The sequence below is a fragment of the Emys orbicularis genome, chromosome 6, assembly GCF_028017835.1.
Source record: "Emys orbicularis isolate rEmyOrb1 chromosome 6, rEmyOrb1.hap1, whole genome shotgun sequence".
Taxonomy (NCBI): domain Eukaryota; kingdom Metazoa; phylum Chordata; order Testudines; family Emydidae; genus Emys; species Emys orbicularis.
In genome coordinates this window covers 2027583-2053384 of record NC_088688.1, presented here as the reverse complement: position 1 = coordinate 2053384, position 25802 = coordinate 2027583, and the positions used below count along the sequence as shown (strand labels likewise).

The following is a 25802-nucleotide window of genomic DNA, read 5'->3' as shown; positions in this document are numbered from 1 at the left end:
TGCACACGAAAGCGTACATGCACTCGTCTGTATCTGTCCCAGAGGCATTAGTTCTTCTTTGAGTGATTGCTCATGTGCATTCCAATAGGTGTGTGTGCACGCCGTGTGCACGATCGTCGGAAGATTTTTCCCCTAGCGGTACCTGTCAGGTCGGCTGTGGAGACCCCTGGAGTGGTGCCTTTATGGTGGTGTATATAGGTCCCTGCCGACCCACCACCTGCTCAGTTCCTTCGTGACGGTCATTGGAGCATAGAATCATAGAATATCAGGGTTGGCAGAGACCTCAGGAGATCATCTAGTCCAACCCTCTGCTCAAAGCAGGACCAATCCCCAACTAAATCATCCCAGCCAGGGCTTTGTCAAGCCGGGCCTTAAAAACCTCTAAGGATGGAGATTCCACCACCTCCCTAGGGAACCCATTCCAGTGCTTCACCACCCTCCTAGTGAAATAGTGTTTCCTAATACCCAGCCTAGTCCTCCCCCACTGCAACTTGAGACCATTGCTCCTTGTTCTGTCATCTGCCACCACTGAGAACAGCCGAGCTCCACCCTCTTTGGAACCCCCCTTCAGGTAGTTGAAGGCTGCTATCAAATTCCCCCTCACTCTTCTCTTCTGCAGACTAAATAACCCCAGTTTCCTCAGCCTCTCCTCGTAAGCCATGTGCCCCAGACTCCTGATCATTTTTATTGCCCTCCGCTGGACTCTTTCCAGTTTGTCCACATCCCTTTTGTAGTGGGGGGCCCAGAACTGGACACAATACTCCAGATGTGGCCTCACCAGTGCCGAATACAGGAGAATAATCACTTCCCTCGATCTGCTGGCAATGCTCCTACTAATGCAGCCCAACATGCCATTGGCCTTCTTGGCAACAAAGGCACACTGCTGACTCATATCCAGCTTCTCGTCCACTGTAAACCCCAGGTCCTTTTCTGCAGAACTGCTGCTTAGCCACTCGGTCCCTAGTCTGTAGCAGTGCATGGGATTCTTCCGTCCTAAGTGCAGGACTCTGCACTTGTCCTTGTTGAACCTCATCAGATTTCTTTTGGCCCAATCCTCCAATTTGTCTAGGTCCCTCTGTATCCCATCCCTACCCTCCAGGGTATCTACCTCTCCCCCCCAGTTTAATGTCATCTGCGAACTTGCTGAGGGTGCAGTCCACGCCATCCTCCAGATCATTAATGAAGATATTGAACAAAACCGGCCCCAGGACCGACACCCGGGACACTCCATGTGATACCGGCTGCCAACTAGGCATGGAGCAGCTCAGTCTCTTTCATTCGCAAGTGCCTACCTAGTGGTTCCCTTTTCTTCATTGTACATAGTCGTTAGTTCATTATATACTAGTTTGTAGATAGTTGAACTTACTTTGGGGGGCTTGCCCCGGCCCTAGTTTCCCCAGGCACTGAGGCATGCCTCGGTCGCAGGGGTTTAAGGCATGCAAGAGGTGTGTGAAACCTATGCCCACAAGCGATCCGCACACTGCTTGTCTCAAGTGTTCAGGAGAGGGCCATCAGACAGATAAGTACCCAATTTGCAGGAGCTTTAGACCCAGGACTGTTGTTTGAAGCTCCTCCTGATGGAGTTGGCCCTCTGCCCACAGCCGGCACCGGAAGGGGCACCGGCATCATCGGTGCAAAGCGCCCCGGCCTCGGTGCAGGATGTCCCGGCACTGAGGAAGGACTCCTCCAAGGAGCACCCACACCGCACCCTGACTCGTAAGGCCACTGCTATCAGGTGGCACAGCATAAGAAAAAGAAGGCAGACAGGGCTCATTCCCCTGTCAAGAAGCCAGGAGGGGATTCCAGCAGGGTGCGTCCTCCGGTGGGACACCCACGGTCTGGGCCTCAAGACCCAGCACCATTGACTCTGGCCCCAACAGGAGGCCCATCAAGTCCGGTGCTGGTAGACGCCCTGACTCGGGAAGATCTGGAGGAAGAGCTCGACCTTCCCGCCACACCGGATACCTACGAGGCAGCACGGGACCTCATTGCCATGACGGCACGGGCCCTGGCACCACAAGCCCAGGCACCGGCGACAGAACCGGCTGCAGCATCTATCCCGGCGCCGCATGTGGCTCCAGCACCCTTTGCGGCACTGCTGGTGGCACTGCCTCTCGTTCATCATTGTGGCAAGCCTATGATGCTACCGCGCCGCTCACCATCTCCCGGTACTGGTCGGGCACAGACTACTCTTCCGAGTCAGATGCCGAGTCTTCTGTATCTTGACGCAGCCACTCCTGCTCCCGGTCCCAGCACTGCATGGGTGGAATCATTGGCACCGGCAGTTGCCTGGCAGGGCCCAGTCCAATGGCCTTTTTGGACTCCTTGGGCCTACCATCAGGCTCAGGGTCAGGGCTCCAGGCCGGCATCGGTGGCATCTGCACCCCGTGCCCCCCACTCAGCAACGTCGCTGACTCGACACCCCCCCAGGGCTCCTGAGGACCCCGCACAGGACAGGGACTCCGGGCTGTCACGTTCAGGCGCAGCACCCGAACCAGCGCCATCAGTGATACTAGAGCCACCTCCAGTCACGGGAGGCTCCGAGGCACCTGACTCGACCTCCAGAGAGCCAGAAGGGCAGGAAGACCCTGTCCCATGGGCCTTCCCCTTCTTCTCACCAGACGAGGCGGGGGCGGGCACCACCACTACCCTTCTGGCAATGGACACCAGGACCGCCTTAGGAGGGTGGACCGAAACCTCAATCTCCAGGCAGAGGAGGTCATGGAGGAGTCTGAACCGATGGTGGACATCCTTCCCCTGGAGAGTCCTTCTAGGGTGGCCTTGCCCCTAATAAGAATGATCCAAAACACCACTAAGGTGCTCTGGCAGACCCCGGCGTCTATACCACCCACCGCTAAAGGGGTGGAAAGACGCTATTTTATGCCGCAGAAAGGGTACGAACACCTTTTCACCCACCCCCAACCAGGGACTCTGGTGGTCGATGCAGCAAATCACAAAGAGGGGCAAGGACAGCCGGGTCCTGCGCCTAAGTCACGGGACGCTAAGAAGCTGGACCTTTTTGGCCGAAAGGTCTAGTTGACCGTGGGGCTCAAGCTTCGAGTGGCCAACCAGCAAGCGGTACTCAGCCGCTATGCTTTCAACTCGTGGAGCTCATTGGCAAAGTTCCAGGAGTTGCTCCTGGCTGACTCGCACAAGGAGTTTAGTGCACTCCTTGAGGAGAGTAGGGTGGTCTCCAGAACCTCCCTACAGGCCATGTTAGACTCGGCGGCTCGGATCATGGCCACCGTCATTACAATGAGGCGCAGTGCGTGGCTCCAGGTTTCGGGAATACCACCGGAGGTCCAGAACACGATTCAGGACCTCCCCTTTGACTGCGGGCTTGTTCGCCCAAACGACAGACTCTCGCCTGCACAGCCTTAAGGACTCGCGGGCAACTTTGTAGTCTTTGGGGATCCACATCCCTGCACCTCAAAGAAAGCCTTTCAAGCCTCAGCCCCCATTCCGCTTCTACTCTGGGCTTCCTAGGCAAGACTCGCCAAGGAGATGGGGCAGAAATAATAGGAGGCACCCACCACAGTCCTCTTCAGGCCAAGGCCAGGGTTTGGCCAAACAGCCCCCTGGCCCAAAGCCAAACTTTTGAAGATGCGCCCGAGGACGGAGCATCAGTTTCAGTCTCTGTTCCTCCCCCTCCCCCCTTTTGTGAATAGACTCTCCCACTTCTACTATGCTTGGTCCCAGAGCATGTCAGATCGCTGAGTCCTCAGCACGGTAGAGGTGGGATATTCTATCCAATTCTGTTCCCTCCCACCCACCTTCCCCGTCCCTCTTCAGGGACTCTTCTCACAAACAACTCCTCTTAGACTCATAGACTTTAAGGTCAGAAGGGACCATTATGATCATCTAGTCTGACCTCCTGCACAACGCAGGCCACAGAATCTCACCCACCCACTCCTGTAACAAACCCCTAACCTATGCCTGAGTTATTGAAGTCCTCAAATCGTGGTTTAAAGACCTCAAGGGGCAGAGAATCCTCCAGCAAGTGACCCGTGCCCCACGCTGCAGAGGAAGGCAAAAATCCTCCAGGGCCTCTGCCAATCTGCCCTGGAGGAAAATTCCTTCCCGACCCCAAATATGGCGATCAGTTAAACCCTGAGCATATGGGCAAGACTCACCAGCCAGCACCCAGGAAAGAATTCTCTGTAGTAACTCAGATCCCACCCCATATAACATCCCATCACAGACCATTGGGCATATTTACCTGCTAATAATCAAAGATCAATTAATTGCCAAAATTAGGCTATCCCATCATACCATCCCCTCCATAAACTTATCACGCTTAGTCTTGAAGCCAGATATATGTCTTTTGCCCCCACTGCTGCCCTTGGAAGGCTGTTCCAGAACTTCACTCCTCTAATGGTTAGAAACCTTCGTCTAATTTCAACTCTAAACTTCCTAATGTCCAGTTTATATCCATTTGTTCTTGTGTCCACATTGGTACTGAGCTTAATCCTCTCCCTCCCTGATATTTATCCTTCTGATATATTTATAGAGAGCAATCATATCTCCCCTCAGCCTTCTTTTGGTTAGGCTAAACAAGCCAAGCTCTTTGAGTCTCCTTTCATATGACAGGTTTTCCATTCCTCGGATCATCCTAGTGGCCCTTCTCTGTACCTGTTCCAGTTTGAATTCATCCTTTTTAAACATGGGAGACCAGAACTGCACACAATATTCCAGATGAGGTCTCACCAGTGCCTTGTATAATGGTACTAACACCTCCTTAGCTCTACTGGAAATACCTCGCCTGATGCATCCCAAGACCGCATTAGCTTTTTTAACGGCCATATCACATTGGCGGCTCATAGTCATCCTGTGATCAACCAATACTCCGAGGTCCTTCTTCTCCTCCTCCTCTGTTACTTCCAACTGATGAGTCCCCAATTTATAACCAAAATTCTTGCAGGAGGTGCATTCACTTCTCGCTCTAGGGGCAACAGAGGAGGTTCCTCAGGAGTTCAGGGGCAAGGAGTCCTACTCCTGCTATTTCCTCATCCCCAAGGCCAAGGGTGGGCTCTGGCCTATCCTGGATCTGCGAGACCTCAACACATTCATAAGATAAGTGAAGTTTCCCTTGATCTCTCTGGCCGCCATTATTCCTTCCCTGGATCCGGGGGACTGGTACACTGTCCTCAACTTCAAAGATGCGTACATCCATATATCCATTATCCCGGCCCACAGACGATTCCTCAGGTTCGTGGTCAGTGGCCAGCAGTACCAGTTCAGGGTGCTCCCGTTCGGGCTCTCAGCGGCCCCCCGGGAATTCACCAAGTGTATGGCGGTCGTGACAGCCTTCCTCCGCAAACGCCAGGTGCAAGTGTTCCCATAACTGGACGACTGGCTCGTCAAGGCTGAATCACAAGCACAGGCTGCAGAGCATGTGTCCCTGGCCCGAGCCACATTCCACAGTCTGGGCCTCATATTGAATGTACCCAAATGCACACTGGCCCCGATGCAGAGAATAGAGTTCATGGGGGCTCTCTTGGACTCCATGCAGGCCAGGGCATTCCTGCCTGAGCTGTGCTTTCAAGCGCTCACGGACATTGTCGAAAACCTTTGCCGGTTTCCCACAACCACGGCCAGAAATTGCATGAAGCTATTGGGGCAGCCTGCACATACGTGGTCCAGCACGCCAGGTTACGCCTTCGGCCACTCCAGGCGTGGGTGCACAGGCCGGGCAGGGACCCGCTGGACACGATAGTTACCTTCCCCCCTCGCATCCTCGAGTCTCTCCACTAGTGGCTGAAGCCACAAGTGGTCTGTGTGGGAGTACCCTTTGCCAAACCCGAATCTGGTCACTGACACCTCGGTGCTCGGTTGGGGAGCGCACCTGGGCAATATCAGAACCCACGTATGGTCCCATGCAGAACTATCACTGCATATCAACATAAGGGAGCTGAGGATGGTTCATCTGGCATGCCAAGAGTTCCAGGCCCGCTTTCAGGGCGCGTGTGTGTCGGTGCTGACAGACAACACTGCAGCGATGTTCTATATAAACAAGCAGGGTGGTGCTCGCTCCTCTCCCCGCCAGGAAGCCCTCGAGCTGTGGGATTTTTGCATCACCCACTCAATGCACCTAGAGGTGTCGCACCTTCTGGGAGCGCAAAACGATCTAGTCGACCGCCTCAGCCGCTGGTTTCACGATCACGAATGGTCCCTTAGGCCAGACATTGCGCACTCAATTTTCCAGAGATGGGGCTCTCCCCACATAGACCTGTTCGCGATGCAGAGCAACAGGAAGTGCCAGCGGTTCTGCTCCTTCCTAAACCACTGCCCAGGCTCCATCGTGGACACCTTTCACCTTTCATGGACGAGTCACCTGCTGTATGCGTTCCCGCCCTTTCCTCTCATACACAAAGTCCTTCTCAAGGTTCGCTGGGACGGGGCTTCCTTGATCCTCATGGCACCAGCGTGGCCCCGCCAGCACTGGTTCACCATGTTGATGAACTTCTCAGTCGACAGACCAGTAGCTCTTCCCATGTGCCCGACCCTCATCACACAGGACCACAACCACCTACAACACCCCAATCTGGAGTCCCTCCACTTGATGGCGTGGAAACTCCATGGCTGAACCCTCTTGAGCTTCAGTGTTCGGACCCAGTGAGGGAGGTCCTGCTGGGAAGTAGGAAACCCTCCGCTCATGCCACGTACCTGGCAAAGTGGAAGCGTTTTTCCATCTGGTCTCTGCAGAGGGGAACCGAACCGCAACTAGTGCCAATTCCCTTGTTTTGGATTACCTGTTATATCTCCAGCAGCAGGGGTTGGCAATATCATCTCTCAGGGTACACCTGGCTGCTATTTCGGCCTTCCACCCGGGGGGCAGTGGGTAGGTCAGTCTTCAGTAATCCCGTGGTGGCTGGTTTCTCAAGGGCTGGGACAGATTTTATCCCCAGGTATGACGGCCCGTTCCCCAGTGGGTCCTCAACCTGGTCCTGTCTGCATTCATGGGGCCCCCTTTTGAGCCCATGGCAACCTGCCATCTGTCCTACCTTTCCTGGAAGGTGGCCTTTCTCGTGGCCATAACCACGGCTAGAAGGGTATCCAAGCTCAGAGCACTGATTTCCGAGCCCCCCTATACGGTCTTTTATAAAGACAAGGTGCAGCTACACCCTCACCCTACGTTTCTGCCAAAGGCAGTCTCCCAGTTTCATATGAACCAAGACACATTTTTACCTGTGTTCTTCCCTAAGCCCCATGCCAGTAACAGAGAACGCATGTTCCATTCCCTGGACGTTAGGCATGCCCTAGCATTCTACATTAAGCGCACAAAGCCATTTCGTAAGTCACCGCTGCTCTTTATTGCAATCGCAGAAAGGATGAGAGGGCTCCCGATCTCGTCCCAGCGCATTTCATCATGGATCACGTCCTATATCAGGACTTGCTACGACCTGGCAAAACTTCCAGCCCCTCCGCTTACGGCGCACTCCACGAGGTAGCACTCCATGACGCAGGTGTTGTCCGCAGCGTTCCTGGTGCAGGTCCCTATCCAGGACATATACAAGGCAACAACATGGTCTTCCATCCACACCTTCACGTCACACTACGCCATTACCCAGCAGGTGAGGGGCGATGCAGCAGTCCTGCACTCAGCAACCAGGTGAACTCCGACCCCTCCCCCCAAGGGAAACTGCTTGGGAGTCACCTATTGGAATGCACATGAGCAATCACTCGAAGAAGAAAAAACGGTTACCTACCTCTCGTAACTGTTGTTCTTTGAGATGTGTTGCTCATGTCCATTCTAAATCCCTCCCCTCTGTTGGAGTATTCCAGCAAGAAGGAACTGAGCAGGCGGCAGGTCGGCAGGGACCTATATACGCTGCCATAAAGGTGCCACTCCAGGGGTCTCCACCGCCGAACTGACAGGTACCGCTAGGGGAAAAACCTTCCAACGATTGTGCACATGGCACGCACACACCTATTGGAATGGACATGAGCAACACATCTCGAAGAATAACAGTTACGAGAGGTAGGTAACTGTTTTTTCTAATAGAACACTGAATCCAAATGAGCTTTGGCAGAAGAGCAAAGGTTCCAAAGGGGTGTCGGTTCTGCAGGCCTGAGTAGCTGTAATCACTATGTTTAAGACTAAAAGAGAGAGCACGAATGAAAGGCCATGCTGAGCCACCTTGGCTTCTCTGCCATTTGGCAGGATGCTTAGGAGATCCGAACCACTCTTTGCATTTTTAATACAAAAAGGAAAGGCTAAAGAAAGCGCAGGCATGTCTAGTAACTCAGCTGAAAAACTGAAGCTGGCAAACTGGACAACAGTGGTCTCTTGTCCTGTTGATGAATCGAGTCATGTGTTTTAGAGTAATGTCACGGTCCGAAAAGTGACCATGAAAATGGCACATTGGTAATATGCATATTTGATTCCCAGGTATCTTCTAAACATCATCTGCTCGGTTTGCTGAATGGAAACAAGTTTTTCCTGCTGTCTGTGCTTGAGCCCATATACAGCGTCCATGGAGCAGGGAGCTTGCAGGCTGCTCTGCCTCCCGTTGTCCCAGAATGGCCAGCTCAGTTCTGACTCCAGATCTTTGTCGCTGATGCTGCTGTCTGAAGCAAGGAAGAATGCAGCTGGCTCTTTCTTGTGCTGATCACAGCCATGCTGGCAGTCAGTGAAATTGTGTTCTCACTTGAAATCTTGTAATGAAGTGTTTTTATTGTGTTTGCAAAGTGCTCCTGGCTTGCAAGGCCACACCTCTTGTACTCTGTTATGGAAGCGATGATGGCTGATGAAAACAAGCTGCGTATGCAGGAGATGAAGATCACAGGCAACTCTTTGACTGCAGATGTTGCGATGCTGAAGCTCTTGGGCTGATAAATCCATGTAACATAGTTAAATATTGCTTACTCTGAAGAACTCCATGTGGAAGCAGACACATGTTACTCCCCAAATGGTAACGTGGACCAAGGTCCGTTTCAGTAGCAGCTCAAACATCCGAGAAGAAGAAGAGTTTCAAAGGTTTAGGAGAGAGAAAGGCTGATCTCCTAGTATGGGCTCCAAAGGTAGGGAATCTCCCAACTGGCAGACGGACGTAGGAGCCGTTTCAACAGGACTTAGCAGCAGATGAGAGAGCTGCTCTATGTTCTGGAAATACCGCTACCTTGATTAAACAAGCCCACTCCCAGGATAGGGTAGCCGGGTGCTCTAGACGAATGAGATGCTTATTCTGAGACTGACCGAAGAGAATGCTTTGCCCTCTGTGCACAGGAATGTGAAGCAGCATCAGCTTCAACTGAGCTACGTGCAGCTCATAAGAGAAACTGAAGAAAACTCCTGGTTCCGTAGCGGAAGAAATGCTGTTCAATACTGGCCATTGCCTGGAGAAGAGACTGCTGTGGTCTCAATGGGTAGCTCCACACATCGGTGCTGCTCTGGGATGCGGCATTAGAACCTGTTAAAGGGCAAACTAGTAACTGTGTGAATCCTAAACCAGAAGCACCTGCCCCATCCCGGAGCTAGGCATGCAGGCAAAGATTTTCAAATCAGGGGTCTAAAGTTTTGGCTCCTTCCATTTATACTAAAAGACCTGACAAAGTGGGCTGATTTTTTTTTTTCTTCCCCAAAGCATGGAGCACCCAATAACTACCATGGACTTCAATGGGAGCCACTGGGCACCAGCACTCTTGAAATACAGGCTACTTAGGTCCATCAATGGCTATTAGCCAGGCTGGGCAGGGATGGTGTCTCTAGCCTCAGTTTGCCAGAAGCTGGGAATGGGCGACAGGGGATGGATCACTTGATGATTCCCTGTTCTGTTCATTTCCTCTGGCATTGGCCACTGTCGGAAGACAGGATACTGGGCTGGATGGATCATTGGTGTGACCCAGTCTGGCCGTTCTTATGTTCTGTATGGACGTAGGAGCCGAACTTTGTTTGAAAATCTGGGCCATATGAATCTAGGCCAGCTGCGCGCACATGTTCAGCGTGAGGGCTGAACATATTACTTTGCAAAGGTCAAGGGGCCACAATCTATACTGAACTAAAGGAGGAGCCAGGCTCAACCAGATAACAAATGGAACATCAGCCAGGTCAGCCTCTGGAACAAGCACCTGGCAGTAAGAGAACAATACATGTACCTATCTTTGGTCATTATGAAGATTGACTGGGCTCCCATGGCAAATGTTAGAAATACAAGACAGGAACAGGTAGGCTACATCCTGGCTCTGTTTGCTATGAAAGGGACACAGTAGCCAGGCAGGCATGTCTCCCTGAAAGGTGTCATGCAGCAGTCAGAGTTCCCAGTGGGAAAATGTCTGGGTTTTGATAGACCCGATACATTCACAAAATGTGTAGTGGCGATATTGTGTGTAATAAATTGTATTGACTCGTTCCCCTACATATTGACCACGAATGCTGCTGCTACTAAAATTCTAAACCTCTCAGCAGCTCAAATGGCCAAACCACCTGCTGGAGAAACTGTCCTTCACCTCCCAGAATGTAGAATTTACTCTCCAAACTTACGATGGCCTGAGGCCTAGCCTGCAAAGAGAGAGTGCTTGGCCCGGTGACAGGTCTGCATGTTGATTGTCTCATGACACTTGACTAGAAATATATTCTATTAACAGTATATTCTAACAGATGGACAATTGGAAAAGGAAGATTTCCAGGGGGATACACAGCACTGATTTTTAGTTGTGGTAGGTCCCAAGATTTCCATATTTTAGGTAACTTTTAGAAGTTTCTAGACTGTATTACTCTTCTTCCTTTGATGATCTGTACTGTTTCACTCGGCACCAAGGCAATCAGCCTGTTTGCATAGAGGGGTATGAAAAATACAGTAGGACCAATACATTTTTTTCCAAAAAAATCTCTCAAGCAGTTTTTCTGTCCAAGTTGTGACACACACAGAATACGTCACTGTGGGCTGAAGGTTCTGTTAGTAGTAGTTTTGGGGCGAGCTGCATAATTCATGAGTGACAAGCAAATTTGTCATTTAGGGCTTTTCATGACACAGGGCCGCAGAGTACAAGCTTGGATTAAAATGCAATCTGTCACCATTGTGAGTTTACCTCCTTCCCTCTTGAGCACACAACAGAATTGGAGGAAACCTTTTTTTTATCGGTTGCATCAAAGAATGATTCTGAAAGAGTCCCTATCACTCTTTCTTACATAGCTGAATCAGTGCCCCCGCCCTGTGTGAATCCAGTGCACCTAGATTTACTGTGGACTCCCCGGCCTTTGCCACTAGCAGTATAGTAATGTTTGATCTGATGGTTCTTTTCAGGATCACATGGTGAAGGAAGAAACTAGAAGTCTCACTCCAAAGCAGTGTGCGGTTCTGGACCTGGCTCTGGATACTATCAAAGTGAGTGACTCCCCGGACGCTGTTCTGGAATGGATCGTGCGTGGCATGTATCTTAGTGAATGATCAGCAATAAGGTACCAGAATGACTCAGGGCTACCAAGTGTGTGGCATAAACCCACTTCTGAAGAGGTGCCCAGGTAAACACCTACATGGCACTCAGGTCAATAGTACTGTGGAGCCAGCATATTAAGGGGCCTGTGTGATTGTAGAGTCAGGATCTGACACACGGGTGGGGGAGCTGTCGGGGTGAACAATCAGCCACTGCTGCAAAAAATGCTTCACGAAGATTTCAGCTCCCTCTGCTCTCGGAGGGGCTGCCAGCAGCTTGTCTGTTGCTGGTGGCAGTTTTCCTTTTATGTTGTTGCTTTTACTCTTTGCTCTTAGCAATATTTCCATGCTGGTGGGAACGGTCTAAAGAAAACCTTCTTGGAGAAGAGCCCAGACCTGCAGTCGCTCCGCTATGCGCTGTCCCTCTACACTCAGACCACAGACACTCTCATCAAAACCTTTGTCCAGACACAGACAGCTCAGGGTAAGGCTCTTTTCTGTCCTCAGGAGGGTTGACTAAAGCTCTCCAGTGTGGTGGTAATTGCCATGGCTTGCACTACTGGTTTGCAGCGGCTTTGGCAGTCAGGCTCCTGGAAACATGACCGTTTCAGAGCTGCAATTTGCTGGGGTTTTCCTGCTCAACATTTACATCTTGAGGGAACAGAAATATGTGCAAATTTAACTCCTGGAGGTTTTCTTTCCTGATGCTAATTTCACAGCCAAGCTCCTGGCGCTAATGTTGGGAAGTGATTTGGGGGAAGTGAAATTTGGCGTTATTGTACTGGGAGTTGTATTGTTTTGTGGAAGGTGATTCCAAGCAGGTATCAACCCAGAAGCGGACCACACATAGGTCATAGGCCACTCACCAGCAGCCCAGGCAGTTCTGACTAATCCTGGTTGATAGCAATGCTGAGAGTCACAAGGAGGAGGACACTTCATTACAAGAATAATGAAGCTGAAGGTCTTGCTTTGTGTCCAGCCAGTATAGGATATATGCTACCTAGATTATTACCTATCTTTATTGCTGGAGGGAAAGACACAGCAGTAGCACAAGTTATTTACTACGCTGCTGTGATGGCCCACTGGGAGTTCTGTGGAAGCCAGGGTAACACTGCCACATTGTCACCCTGTACTAATGTGGCTAATGATTTGTTGCTGTGGATCTCTCAGCTGTTCAGAAGCAGTGGTCTCCTCGTTTCTGCACAGAATAGTATCAGTCCATAGCCAGAGGACGTTCATTGGCCACCTGTGTGGTTTTGTAGTTCTTGCTCATCTCTGGAGAAGGACATGGAAAACCAATGAAACGAACACTAGGCTAAGGTAATATCTTAAGGTTATAGCCTAAGATTTCAGGTTATATTCTGATTTAAATGCAGTCTGGGGGGTGGGACCTCCCATTCCAATGTTGCTGTTAAAAGAAAGTGATGGCTAAAGCTGTGAGAGTCAGACCTGTCTGGGATCTCCATACAGTTCCCTCGGTGCAAGCTGTCCCAAAGAACAAACAATGCAAGCAACTCTGGGGGGGTCCCATGCAGTCTCACCACTTATAGTCCAGTTTCTCCCCACCTCCACCAGTCCTCCAGCAGCCTGGGGTCCCACAAATCATAACATCTGTGCTCTCCTGCTGCCTGACTCTGCCAGCATGACTCTGCTACCAAGCATGGGATTGGAATGGAGAAGTGGAAGAAGCTCTTCTAAAACATCTTGTTTGCTGCTGTATGGAAGGGCCTAGTCAAAATCTGAATTTTAGAGTATCCACCTCTCTCTGCTTGGAGAATTTGATGACAAAAGAGGCAGAAGCAAGAATCCTTTTAAAGTCAAATAAAGTGTCCCTCAGGCAGCTTTCTGTGGGACTGAAACACACACTTACAACAAACACCTTTTCTTTTGAGATCTAGAACAGCGGCTCTCAACCTTTCCAGACAACTGTACCCTTTCAGGAGTCTGATTTTGTCTTGCGGTACCCAAGTTTCACCTCACTGAAAAACGACTTGCTTACAAAACCAGACATACAACTACAAAAGTGCCACAGCACCCTATTACTGAGAAATTGCTGACTTTCTCATTTTACCATATAATTATAAAATCAATCAATTGGAATATAAATATTGTACTTACATTTCAGTGTATAGTATATAGAGCAGTATAAACAAATCTTTGTATGAAATTTTAGTTTGTACTGACTTCACTAGTGTTTTTTACATAGCCTGTTGTAAACCTAGACACACATCGAGATGATTTGATGTACCCCCGGGAAGACCTCTGCGTACCCCTGGTTGAGAACCACTGATCTAGAAACACAATGCATGTACCTGCTTCAAAGTTACCTAAAGAATCAAGCTACTATCATCAGCAAGGAAAAAGCTCCTGAAGCTGTATCTCTGCAAAGCAATGGAGACATCTGGTGGCCAGACAGAGTAAGCACAGCTGTTATCTATGTCAAGATGCCTTTCGCAATGAACTCCAGCGAACAAAATCCTCCAGATGTTGGAGTGAGGGAAATGAGAAGGGACCCATCTTTTTATTAGGTACCCATACATATGGTAAGAGTCAGTTTTGTGGCTCAGTCAGGGCAAAGCACTTCCCAGCCCAACAAGATGTATAACACAGTTGCCAGTTTTGGTTGGACATATTCCTGGAGGTTTCCTTACATGGCATGTTTAATTCCTGGAGACTCCAGGAAAATCCTGGAGGGTTGGCAACCCTAAAAATGAACCAGGCTCCTAAATCCCTCTGATTTTGCCTTTTATCTACTTTAGCATAGCTTGTCACTGCTGAGGCCCTCATCCGTGCCACGTGAAAGCAGGCGACTTCACTAGGCCGTATACCCTGCACATTATCTGGACGTTCCAGGCTGTGGGATAACATTGTGCATTGTCATACCACACTCAGTTATGCTGGGCTGCACTGATGTGTTGTTAATACAAGAGCAAAGGGACATTCAACTAAACGGAAAAGTGGCAAATTCAAAACTGATGCAAGAAAATACTATTTCACACAGTGCAGCGTTAGCCTGTGGAATTCATTGCCACAAGATATTGAGGCCACATGTGTAACAGGATTCAAAAAAAGATTAGACGTTTGTGTGGATAACAGAAATATCCAGGGCGGTTACAGGAAATATTGTTTTTAAAGAGGCTTGAGAGGGATATAAACCGCCAGCTTCAAAGCACAAGCGAAGCGCACTCCTGGGGGGTTAGGAGGGAACTTTCTCTGTGAGGTTCTCCCACAACTGGCTGCTGAGAGGTCACTTCTCTGAAGCACTGTTGGAGATGGGACACTGGACTAGGTGGAGCACTGGGCGAATTCAATCTGGCAGTCCCCATGTTGCTGTATACTGTACCCTAGAGAATTCTCCAGGCTGGGAGCCCTTGAGGACTTTGGGGGAGGGTTTGAGCCAGGCCGCCTGCTGACTGATTTTTTTGTAGCAGCATTGAAGAAGCTGTGAACTGAGTACTCTTTGGCCACAGTTCAGTTCCGGGCCCTGTGCTGGGGTTGGACCTTGCAAACACATCTAAATAGCCCCAGACTATAGAATGATTTGGAGAACTTGGGGCGTGTGTCTAGGGGGCAGAGGGAACAGCACCAGTGTTTAGGGCTGATTCCTGCTTTACAGAGTTCTCTCCAGCTGGGGTTTCCTCTCACGTTCTTAAGGCCTCCCACAGGCTTGTAGGAGGAAATGGCTGAAAAAAGTCAATGCTGTGCTCATGTAACTGTGAGTGAGGTGTCTGCCACCCCTGCTGCACCTCTGAACTGTCGTGCATGGCAGCCTCTGAGGCACTCCAGCCCCCTCTGACTGCAAAGGCTTCGGTAGCACAAAGCTATTCGACTTCCAAGCTAAGACGTGTGAGGATCAGAGCTCTGTGTACTTCTGCCAGCAGCACGAATCATGACCTCACCATGCTAACCCAAACTGATTCCCTGGCCTGTAGAAACAGCATCGCTTTACAACCCTGTGCTGGTGCAGCAGACTGGGTATATTTAGTCTATTAAGAGCTAGAATATTTGACTTCCTCAAGTTGTATTTGTCTGAGTGTCACTGATAATTGGATTGTAATTCACACTCTTCTCTCTTTGTCCTGCCTGCTCCTTGCCTTTTGAATTCATGACTCAGTGCATGATGGGAAAGGTATTAGGTTTACCGCTAATGAGGACGTTCTTCCTGATAAGGGTATGTTCAAGACTAATGCTGTTACCATAACAACATTAGCCAGCTGCAAACTTCCCTTGCTTTTGGAAACCTGTTCCAGAGACCCACCTCCCTGTAGCTCCCCATAGAACCTACCCCTTGTGGACTGCTTCCACCCTACAGAGAGCAGAGCCGTGGGCTGTGTGACGCAAGGAGGTGGGTCCTGCCGTGCAGGCTCTGCTGGAGCTTGAGATTAATTCACAGGAATGTACATTCTGTTCTGACAATACAGGGTTAATAAACAGTCTCTTTGCCAGATGCTACAGGCTGCCCTTATCCTCTGCTATGCACTACCTATGGCTGTGTGACCACTACTAGATGTGCATGCTCACATGCTGCTGAGGCAGATTCTTCATGGTACATGGTAATGTGTAATGCATACGCAAGGGTAGGGATCAGCTGAAGAGTTTGACTTCGAGAGGGAAGCTAGAAGTCCTGCCACTCGCTTGAATCCTGCTGGGTTTCAGCTCTCCAATTTTTGTATGTTGCCCAAAGCTTTTGTTTTTTAGGTGAAAACGTATCTGTAACATGTTGCACATGTGATTTCAGTGTACAGCCCTCACCCTCACATATCACAAATCTAGCAAGATTTCCATGCCCAAGTTTTAATTCAGTCACCACCACCAAGAAATTAGTAAATGGTGTAGAATGTTTCTGGCCTATTTGCCATCTACTGATATTCCCAGGGCCTCTGCGTATAAGAGCACTTCAGATAAGAAAGCAGGATCTTCCTATAAAAAGAAACAGAGTTAAGATAGACAAGCCCCAAACCGGATCAGCTTTAAAACTTAATAGGCCAGATTCTGCTCTCCCCAGTGTAAATCAGGAAGTGGCTCCTTCAGAGTCTGTTGGGTTACATTGGGGTAAATGAAATGCAGATCAGGCCCAATGTAATTTTGGTAAAACATGATGCATGCTCCCCAAAACAAGGGCCATAACATTGAAAAATGCCAGCTTCATTGCTGGATAGCTTGCCTGCAGCACAGCTCCGTCCCTTGAGTTTCTTCCAAAGCAGAGTCATGCATGTCACTCAGTTCCTGTACTCTGAACATCCTCTTGGTTTTTGTGGGCAGGAAGGGCATTGAAATATACAAGGTCCCTCAAGTGCCTGGAGGGCAGGTTTCTTTGTGGTTTTTCTATATATATATCAGTAAAAATGTCAGCAACCTGTCTACTCATCAGAACAATGCTGGAAGAGAGTGAAGGAGCAATGTGATGTGCACATACCAACAAACTAAAATTAGACCCCCCCAACCTTGATTGGGTGTTTACATACTGTTCCTTCCTCTCTGTACTTAGTCAGTTTCTACTAGTACACAGTCTGGTGATCGGAAGAAGATACAGCCAAGAAAATCCACTCAGCCTGTTCATATCTTAAACGACTGTTTAGAGCTCCCAGGGCATGATAAATAAATTAGAGCCTTCAGGTGCACTCCCAAAAAGAATCAGTTACAGTTCAAGATACATGAACATATGTCAAGTTGCCTTGATCTGCATGCAATTACTGTCTGTACCACATCATACACACTTCAGGAAATGGCATACATTTGTTTACATCCTCCTCTTTTAAAATGACAGTGATTGCTGCCTACAAAATACCCTTCAAGCATTTGAATTCAGTCATACATCAGAGCAGTGTTTCTCAACGCTTTTGTCCTGGGGACCCCCTTTGGACTTAAAAAATTGTAACCCCCAACCTTAAGCTTGGGGGCTTGGGGCTTCAGCCCTGTTTAGGGCTGAAACATGTAAATTAGCTTTGTGGGGCCCCTGGCAAGTTGCCCTGCTTGCAACCCCCCAACATCAGCCCTGCTTGCAACCCCCCATAATCCCTCTTGCAACCCCCCCTGGGGGTTGCGACCTCCAGGTTGAGAAACACTGCATTAGAGAATTTAACCAAATGATTTTTTTTAGTGCTCTCTTTCAAATTTTGTCCTGAATTTCACTCAAACACAACATAACATGAGAATTGTAAAGCTCATTTGACCTCTGTCTCTTCCCCTGGCCTGTTCTATTAAAACATGCTACCTTTTCCTTTATGAAACTCTTTTTTGAAACTACTCACTGGCTGACTGATAAAGGAAAGTTTCTAAGCAGCTTGTAAACTCTTAACTTTCCTCGTAGTCTTATGTGGTCTGAAGGGACTCTCCTCTTCCTTGGGGATGGAGGCACTGGGAATCGTAGCTTTTATCCAGTGTGCAAGTACAGAACGCTGTTTGGAAGACTGGATGTGTACTTTGGCTCAGAGCAAATTTAGTATCAATACTATGTCCTCATCCCTTGTTTCCGAACCTTCCCCCCTCTGTTTTCACTAGTTCCATTTGCATGGAGGGAAATGGTGCTTGCCCCGGGTCACAGGAATGCCCACATGTGTGCAATATCTTGGTAGGAACTCATTAGCAGATGCTTTCTGTTGGGATCCATTGTAGGTTTTCAAGGCACTTCAAAAACCATGCTGTAATCCTTCCTAGTGTGAAATCTTTGCAGTATAATTACTTTTATAATCTGTTCCAAAAAGTTGTAATGTATGTGGTGTGTATTTGGCCTACAAATGTGGTGTTGGATCGACCTTTGCATTATCAAACTAGAAGGGTCTGCAAGGAAGCTGGTTATGGGCTAACTTACTGCAAATGGGATATTGCCTTGCCGAGCGCATAAGCTGAAGCTGGGTGCCAATAAACTAATCTTTCTTTCGGTGTTTGTCACTCTTTGCATCAGGTTCTGGTGTGGATGATCCAGTGGGTGACGTGTCCATACAGATCGACCTGTATACACACCCAGGAACTGGTGAACACAAGGTCACAGTGAAAGGTATAGTAAAGCAGGAAGCACTGCTGGTGCTAACCTCTGTCCAGCAGGAATGAACTGGTACTGTACTGCTGTGTCCATGCTGTAGGCTGGCATATATCAGTGTATCTGATTTTGTCCAGTCTGTGGGTAGAGTTAACGATTATACTAAATGAAGACCAAAACTGGGCTCCCATCTGGAGTATCTAGAGAAACAGCCGCATGATGGCAGTGGTGTCCCAGCTCACCCAGTCACATGGTGATGCATAGTTCTTTCCTTTTTGAAAGTAATTTAGTGGAACACACTCAAGTCAAATACATGGCTCTCATCAGGCCTGCAAATATCCCACCAAGGTGGTGTGCTCTGCCCAGCAAGGCACAAAATGACAACATTCATTAAGGAACTATTCCATTCACTGAGCCACCCAGAGAGCAGAGTCTGTACACGTTCAGGGATTTGGGGCTTAGTCTTGATGGCCAAATGGGCATGACAGTGATTCAGCTGAGGCTACCTCTTCCTCCTCCCTCTCCACGGCTCCTTCTCAGTTACTTTCTCGCTAGCCTATGTTTGCTGCCTTTAATTTGTTTTCTTTATTTCTTCAAATGTATAAAAGTCTCTCTAAGGCCCCCATCCCACAGAGTAAAACCCACACTGTAACAGGAGGGGTTGCCTATACATAAATATCCACCATCTCTCCGCACAAAGGCCTGGGGGAAAAGGTGAGTTCTACTGTGCGTCTAGAGAGCCAACACATTTGGCCTCTGGTGGCTGGGTGTGGAGGAAGAGTTCTAAGGCTGAGGACCAGACACAGAGAAAACCTTGCCAGTAGCCGCAGCTCACGTGCCTCACCGCTAGCCATAGTATCAGAGCACTTTCTTTTCCCCGAGCGACGATTCAAACTCATCCCACATAGGACTCAGAGTTACACCAAGTAGAGAAGTGACAGTAAGAAGGGAATCGTCTTGTTTATAAAAATCAAGAGACCCAAGTGTGTCTGCTCTCCCCAGCTAAATTCAAGGAGATAGACACTTCAGTGGGAGTCTTGCCCAGGACTGGAATGGCAAAGGGGTGCTGCTGATCAGCATTAAGGTGCATTGTCAGAGCTGTGTGCCTAAAACAGTATGCATGCCTGCCTGCCTGCCTGCCTTACCTCTGCCGATTGCAAATATTACCAACCTCTTGCTTTCCTGAGTACGAAATTCCCTCCACAGAACTTTAAATCATGAATAAAAAAGCATGTAATTTGTTCAATAAAATAATATATCCCAGCCCCATGTGAGTTCAGGACTGATCTCTTTCAGATCAGAGCCTCTGAACTGAACAGCTGGGAAGCCTTTAACCGGAAGAGTTGTTTTGTGTGATTTTTGTGGATAGCTCAGCATTTAAAAGCTGGCTAGAGCCGTTTGAACAGATGAACCTTTCTGCAGAGGGGGGCTCTGATTTTCTCTCTCTTGTCTAGTTGTGGCAGCCAATGACCTGAAATGGCAAACATCCGGCATGTTCCGCCCGTTTGTTGAAGTCACTATGATTGGACCTCATCAAAGTGACAAGAAAAGAAAGTTCACAACCAAATCAAAGAGCAACAACTGGGCACCCAAATACAACGAAACCTTTCACTTGTGAGTACGAAAGACAGGCTGAGGGTCTGCCTCGGGAAGCACATGCAGACCTCAGATAACGCGCTGCTGCTGAGTGCAATAGAATGACCTGTCCGTGTCAATAGGGTAACCAGAAGCAGCAGGTGTGTCTTAGTCAGGTGCAGTATTCTGGCATGAGGAACCAGCTCATCATGAAAGTGCTGAATGACTGCTGCTGCTGCTGGAACGCTGATTTCAGGGACAGATGTGTACAATTTATGGCTCATGTAAAGAGCATCTGTCAATTACCTTCAGAAATACCTATTATGTGTATTGCTGCACATCAGCCTGCTTTAGTATGATCCATTATTTTAATGAGTCATCACTTTTGTTGGTAGAGTTGAGGCTGAAACTTCCTCATGTGATAGCAAAAGTCTGCCCATTAGTTTCGATCTTTACTAGCCACATGGGACAAGCAGTCCTCCAAACTTGTTTCCAAGGATACCATCTTCTCCTATGGCTAGAAATGCGCAGTTCTAAACACTGAATATTGAACTTTTCAGCTGGCCTTTCATTAATACAAAGGCCCCTGCTCTCTGAAGGCCTTAAAAACGGAGAAGTAGACTAGTCCTCATTCAACTCCGTAGTCAGAATGAGAGGTTAAATATCACTTCCAAAGGATTTTGGAAAAAATGGAGCTTGTCACTTTTTTGCTGCTTTGATTGTAAGGAAGGCTGGAAAAGGGTTTTTCTAAAATGTGGGGAAGAGGATTCTGCTCTTTTTTTTAACCTTAAAAATATGAGGAAGGTTAAATCCCTGGTTTTGCTGGGGTGCTTGTTGAGGGGGAGTCTTTGGGATATCTATTCTTAGCTCTCACCTTCACTGAATAGGGGCCTCCTTTCTCCAAAATGTCAAGTTGCAAGGGTGTCAACAAAAACAATGGTTTAAAAGGGTCTGACTAAAAATCCCTTCTCTTCATAGTTCAAATTTCGCTCTCTTGACTCTTGTGACATCATCATTTTACTAGTTCTCCAGTTATCATAGAATATTCCAGGCTAAACAGGACCTGAATTTCTGATATGATAAACAAGCAAAAAGGTGAAAACTGGAAGTCAGGTTGTCTTAATCCCTCATAAAGAAACAAAGGATGGCCCCTTTTGTTTTCTTCGCAAAGCACCTTTACGATGTTCTGCTTTGATGAAGATTTTCTTTGGAAGTGAAGTTTCTTTGGCAGGCTCAGAGCCCTAAAATGTGCACAGGGTGATGGTACATTCCTGTTGTGACAGCTCTGGGAGTTGTTCCCCATGTAATTGACATGACTCTGACTAAATAAATGTGACTGGATAACATTTTTAATAGGATTCCCCTGCTGCAAGGGGATCTAAGGAGACAGTATGCTTTCTGCTTTAATCTGAGTAACTTGTGCCTGTCATTTTCAGCATATTGGGGAATGAAGACGGCCCAGATGCCTATGAGCTCCAAGTCTGTGTGAAGGATTACTGCTTTGCTCGGGAAGATCGAGTCCTGGGGATAGCTGTGATGCAGCTCAGAGATATAGCGGACAAAGGAAGCTGTGCTTGCTGGTGCCCACTAGGGCGTAGGATTCACATGGACGAGACGGGGCTCACGGTCCTGAGGATTCTTTCTCAACGAACCAATGACGAAGTGGCCAGAGAGTTTGTAAAGTTGAAATCTGAGTCCCGCTCCACGGAAGAAGGCACCTGAGCTGAGCTCTGAACATTCCCTCTCTCATTTTCCTTGTGCCAATATGTGCAAGTGTTCAACCATTTTCTTTTACTAATTACAAAAGGTTTTTCAGTTAGTCGGTGTTAGCTCCAATAGCACACGTGCCGTACCGGAAACAAATCCACCAATCGGATGTGAATTATTTATTGTTTAGTGTCTGGGTAAGGCATCCTAGAGAATGAGACACACACTTTTATTTAAGATACAAATTGTGCTTTGTACAAAATGGTTTTCTCTCTGGGCTGGGCACACTGGGTGGTGTGGAGATGGAGCACTGTGATTCAATCCTCTGGAATTGGCAGACATGAAATGTCTTCAGAATCAAACATGAAACAAACCACTCAGACATGTTGGGAGGAGAACAATACTTTTGGCTGTTGGAAAAGCGCAGTTGTTCCCCTTACTGTAGAGCTGCCAAAGGATGTTCTTGTGTCGATAATGCCAGTACATGCCAACATGGCACGCGGACACCTCAACATCAACTTAAAAAATGCTGCATGGTTTTTAGACTATGCAGCTAGAATGAAGTATGACCAAGATGGTGCTGTCATGAGCGGAGTCAGGACAAGCAAGCCAAAAGCCCAGGTGCCCCAAACCTTTGCCCAATTGAGAGCTTCAAAGACAGCTAACCAAGAGTAGACCACAGCTGAGCACACTGTCACTAGTTGGTGCAGCCATATCGCTGTGAAATGAAGGCTGTTGCAGGCTGCTAGATTCCACGAGCCATACTCTGGGCACCTCTGACCCATGGAACAAGCACTATGGTGATGACAAATTAAATGGCTGCTGTATGTTGTTTTTAACTTCAGCGCTGTGCTATTACTAGGTTTTTGACATGTAGCAAACACAGAGGGTTTGGGTTTGAGTTGGTGGTTCAATATTTACAAGATTTCAACGGCATTTGTTTCCATGGAGTAGCTGAGGATTCCTTGCTCTGTACCCTGATGCAATGGCCTGTCTGGGGCAGACACGGCATGTGCTCATCAGAAAGAACTCTGTCCATTCACACAGGTTGGGGAGGGAGAGGGACTCTTCTCTCTTGATCACAAGGTTGCTGTTGGCCGTGCAGAGGATGGTTTGCATAAGTATGACTGTCGGTCATTCTGTGAATTCATGTCACCCTGGGAAATATTTTTGCACTAGATAAAAGGAGTGTCCAATTTGTTTCTTGTAAAATGAGAAGTCTTGAGCAAAGATGATTACGGAGACATCAGGATTGGCTTTTAACATATTTCTTAGGTTGGGAGACAAAGATTAGGATTTGTACTTGAGACTTCTTTTCCTTCCTGTTTGCAGCCAAGTGAGCACTGTCACACTCTGAAAATGGAAGGTGGAACAAGCCAGTCCTGGCACATAATGTACTGTAACACTGTCAATAACTGTCAAGGACTACATATTGGGTGATTCCTTTTGTATTTTATTTTCTATTTTTCTCTGACATTTGTACAGCTGTATGATATGAATCTTGTACTTCACAGGCCTGCTTGTAGAGATCTCAGAGACTGCATACCTGCTTTGTTATTGTCTATAGATGTATTATAATAATGATCTTCAAAACTCCAGGCGATTGTTATGATTTTTAATCATTGTCTGTGCCATTGTTTTAGGAAATGATGATAGTACAGTCTTTAATAAATTATCTTTTAGCAGCGGTCACTTCTGTGCTTTTGCCTATGACTCCGCCTGTTCAAAACTCATTCAGTCTCTTTGGTGCTGCAAGTTCTCAACAAGGATATAAACTGTAATTGGTAAACCCCAAGCAAGATGGAGAGATGCTCTTCCCCTCAGGACTGAAGGGGATAGAAGAGGCTGTATGAGCTTTTCCTCTGTTTATGATGTTTGAAACACAATTCAGTTGAGTGCTCCATGTTGTTTCACTTACGTTATACGTTGTGGGTGTCCTCACAGAGACCACTTACCTGATCTGTATCCCCCAGCTGCTTTACTTGCTTGTCTGTTCTCTGGAACCTCAAAGGACCAGAAGAGCGTAGCTACTAACTGTATCAGACGATGGGATCTGGCCTGTTGGAGGTGAATTTTCCCAGCTATCTATGGCTGTATGCGCCCTATTGTCAAGCTGTGATGTGCATTCATTTGTTTTCTATCTGTTTTCCCTCTTGAGTAATGGCTGCACACACCCTGTAGAGGGCCAACTATTCAAAATAAAAACGGAGGAAAAAGCTGCCTCCCGGGGTCTGATAGGCAACCTCAGTGGAATCACCTTAACCACTTCCAGATTTACCGGAACAAAGCCCAGGAGATGAAAGTCAGCACTCATCACTGTGCTGAGAGAAGGGAGAAGTATTCAAGTGATTTGCAAACTCATCTTCAGTTACTCTGTGCAACTAATCACATCACTCCGTGTCACTCTAGTGTTGTTTCACAGTCTGACTTCTCTTCTCCAGACTAAACAAACCCAATTTTTTCAATCTTCCCTCATAGGTCATGTTTTCTAGACCTTTAATCATTTTTGTTTCTCTTCTCTGGACTTTCTCCAATTTGTCCACATCTTTCCTGAAATGTGGCGCCCATAACTGGACACAATACTCCAGTTGATGCCTAATTAGTGTGGAGTAGAGCGGAAGAATTACTTCTCATGACTTGCTTACTACACTCCTGCTAAAATATCCCAGAATGTTTCCTTTTTTTGCAACAGCGTTACACTGTTGACTCATTTTTAACTTGTGATCCACTATGCCCCCCAGACCGCTTTCCGCCGTACTCCTCCTTAGGCAGTCGTTTCCTATTTTGTATGTGTGCAACTGATTGTTCCTTCCTCAGTGGAGTACTTTGCATTTGTTCTTATTGAATTTCATCCTGTTTACTTCAGACATTTTTTCTGTTTGTCCAGATCATTTTGAATTTTAATCCTGTTCTCCAAAGCATTTGCAACCCCTCCCAGCGTGGTATCATCCGCAAACTTAATAAGTGTACTCTCTATGCCATTATCTAAATCACTGATGAAGATATTGAACAGACCCAGACCCAGAACTGATCCCTGCGGGACCCCACTCGATATGCCTTTCCAGCTTGACTGTTCACACCTTTGTGTGGATGGGAGTTGGGTTAGGAACAACAGTCCAATTATACTTTGGGCCAAACACTGCAGTGAAGACATGTCCATGTAGCACTTTTCATCTGTAAATCTCAAAGCATTTTACAAAAGAGGTCTGTATCATTACTCCCATTTTACAGATGGGGAAACTGAGGCACAAAAAGAAGTGACTTGCCAAAGGTCACCCAGCAGGCCATTGGCAGAGCCAAAAATAGAACCCAGGTCTCCCAAGTCTCAATATCATGTTCTGTCCACAAACCCACACTGCAAACCAGGTTTGTGATGAGCCTTAGAATCATGTGAACAATTGGCGCAACGGTTGCTTTATAATACATTTGTATAGACAGTCTGTCCATTTTCTTGTTTTGTTTCTTGGCTTTCTGCTACGTCTGGAACACCTCCTAATGTCTGGGGTTTTCCTTTTGCCAGAGAAACCGAGGGACTTCGGCTGAGCTAGAAACTTTATATTCTTGTCCCATAGCTGTGGACTTGAAGCCTCTGACAGCTGTACTTAAGCCAATGCTCTTGGAGATTTTCATGTGTGTCTGATATTTTTACTGAAGAGAGAATGTATCAGAATGGATGTGAAGAGCTAACTGGATTTGCCAGTTCTCTTAGTACCTGTGAAAGCTGCTGCCATGTCTACCCAACCTAGGAATTATACCTCCCAGCTGCAGTGTAGACATACCCTGCATGTCTGAGTCAAGAGAAATTGTCATAACGATGGGCGTGTTTTGAGTAAAGAAGGGTTACTTGCCTCACAAAAGGATCAGATATTTGTGTTTCACGCTCCCTTAATGAGTAGAGGAATAGCATATTAGGGACCTTTTTTTTTTTTTTTTTTTTGCCTTTTCTCCACCTTTTTTCTTCCTTTGCTTTGTTCCTTGACTTCCCATTCTCTGGAATTGTACTAATTCTCCTGTGGCCAGACTCAGGCCTGGTTTACACCTAAAAGTTAGACTGGCCTAGCTACATCACTCAGGGCTGTGAAAAATGTCGTGCCTTGTGCGACGTAGTTACATCAACCTAACCCCCAACCCCTGTAGATGCAGCTAGAAGAATTCACTACAGCGAC

The 25802-nt window shown here is 47.7% G+C and overlaps 1 protein-coding gene across 1 annotated transcript in view; it reads left to right on the top strand.

Moving 5' to 3' along the window:
• Positions 1 to 21651, top strand: part of UNC13B (unc-13 homolog B) — a 308551-nt gene extending 286900 nt beyond the window's left edge. The window contains exons 34-38 of the mRNA XM_065406871.1: positions 11247 to 11327; positions 11712 to 11859; positions 18280 to 18372; positions 19809 to 19968; positions 21366 to 21651. Of these exons, the coding sequence (XP_065262943.1) occupies positions 11247 to 11327; positions 11712 to 11859; positions 18280 to 18372; positions 19809 to 19968; positions 21366 to 21651 (768 nt within the window). The remainder of the gene's footprint in view (positions 1 to 11246; positions 11328 to 11711; positions 11860 to 18279; positions 18373 to 19808; positions 19969 to 21365) is intronic.
• The last annotated feature ends 4151 nt before the right edge of the window (positions 21652 to 25802 follow it).